Source organism: Penaeus monodon, chromosome 22 (assembly GCF_015228065.2).
Source record: "Penaeus monodon isolate SGIC_2016 chromosome 22, NSTDA_Pmon_1, whole genome shotgun sequence".
NCBI classification, from domain to species: domain Eukaryota; kingdom Metazoa; phylum Arthropoda; class Malacostraca; order Decapoda; family Penaeidae; genus Penaeus; species Penaeus monodon.
This window is the reverse complement of record NC_051407.1, coordinates 6,486,707-6,487,976: the sequence shown is the minus strand read 5'-3', so window position 1 is coordinate 6,487,976 and position 1,270 is coordinate 6,486,707. Positions and strand designations below refer to the sequence as shown.

Genomic DNA, 1,270 nt, shown 5'->3' with positions numbered 1-1,270 from the left:
AAAATTATGAAAAGTAAGAAATTATACCATGTATTCTCTGACGCATTTCTTGAAATTTTGTTTTGTGATATATTCAAAATAAGGCGTATATTCATTTGAAAAGGTCTAGTAAATATATATTTAATTCTAATTCTGAAACATACAGTAATGTACATAATTAAGAAGGAATAAATTCAAATAGAATAATCAATTATAACAAAATCAACTGAATAGTTGTTCTTAAGACACCTTGTAAAATCAAGGCTGTGTGTACAAGCCAGAGGGCTGGCTAACAGATGATGAGCCTGAACCATGGCTAACAAAGGATGAGCCCGAACCTTGGCTAACAAAGGATGAGCCTGAACCATGGCTAACAAAGGATGAACCTGAATCATGGCTAACAGAGGAGGAGCCTGAATCAAACACCTGGCTTCCTGAGCCAAAGGACTGACTGCCGCTGAAAGAGCTGGAATGGCCTGTCGAGCTTACTGAGCCGACGGTTTGACCTGCGCCTTGGCTTGCTGACTGAAGAGCAGTTTGGAGGTCCACCCCACTTGGAAGTGTTGGGTTCTCTCCGTCTGCGTAGTTGACGAAGTAAACTTCAGGGGTTGAAGGGCCAGAAGACGGTACCTCGATCACCCGCTGGTCTTGGCTGCTCTGCTTGTTCAGAACGTACACCACGTGTTCCTGCCTAGGCGGAGGAATGACCACAGGTTGCGGCCCAAGGCCTCCTTCGGGTGTGCGGATCAAAAGGACGTTAGTCTCCACACGAGGTTCGGGGATGTTGACAGGTCCGCTTGTCTGGACGTTGGAAGGAACGTCGTAGAGAAAGACGCGACGGTTCACACGAGGCGTCACACACCTTCCATCCACGTGGCGCACCTGTCCACCTCCGCAAGGACCCTGATTTATTCCAAAGGTTAGTCCTGAAGATGTTCCGTGGCCGAAGGTCGTTCCAGATGAAGTTCCAAAGGAAATGCCAGACGAAATTCCCTGTCCAAAGGAAGTGCTTCCCGACGAAATTCCCTGTCCAAAGGAAGTACTTCCCGACGAAATTCCCTGGCCAAAGGAAGTACTTCCCGACGAAATTCCCTGTCCAAACGATGTACTTCCCTGTCCAAAGGTTGTCCCCTGACCGAATGTTCCCGAATGACCATGGGTGAACCCTCCGCTTCCTGGCCCCGGCAGGCTGTATCCCTGGAGTGTGCCAGCCGCAGCTAGTCCGATGACGGAAAGGAGAATCTGAAAGAAAAGCAAAATATTAGAAGTCTGACAAAAATGGAGTGAAATC

The 1,270-nt window shown here is 47.7% G+C and overlaps 1 protein-coding gene across 1 annotated transcript in view; it reads right to left on the bottom strand.

The window, feature by feature from the left end:
- Nucleotides 1-117: 117 nt before the first annotated feature.
- LOC119586848 (nucleoporin NUP145-like) overlaps nt 118-1,270 on the bottom strand; it is a 2,014-nt gene continuing 861 nt past the window's right edge. The window contains exon 2 of the mRNA XM_037935577.1: nt 118-1,221. Coding sequence (XP_037791505.1) covers nt 238-1,221 — 984 coding nt within the window. The 3' untranslated portion in view covers nt 118-237. The remainder of the gene's footprint in view (nt 1,222-1,270) is intronic.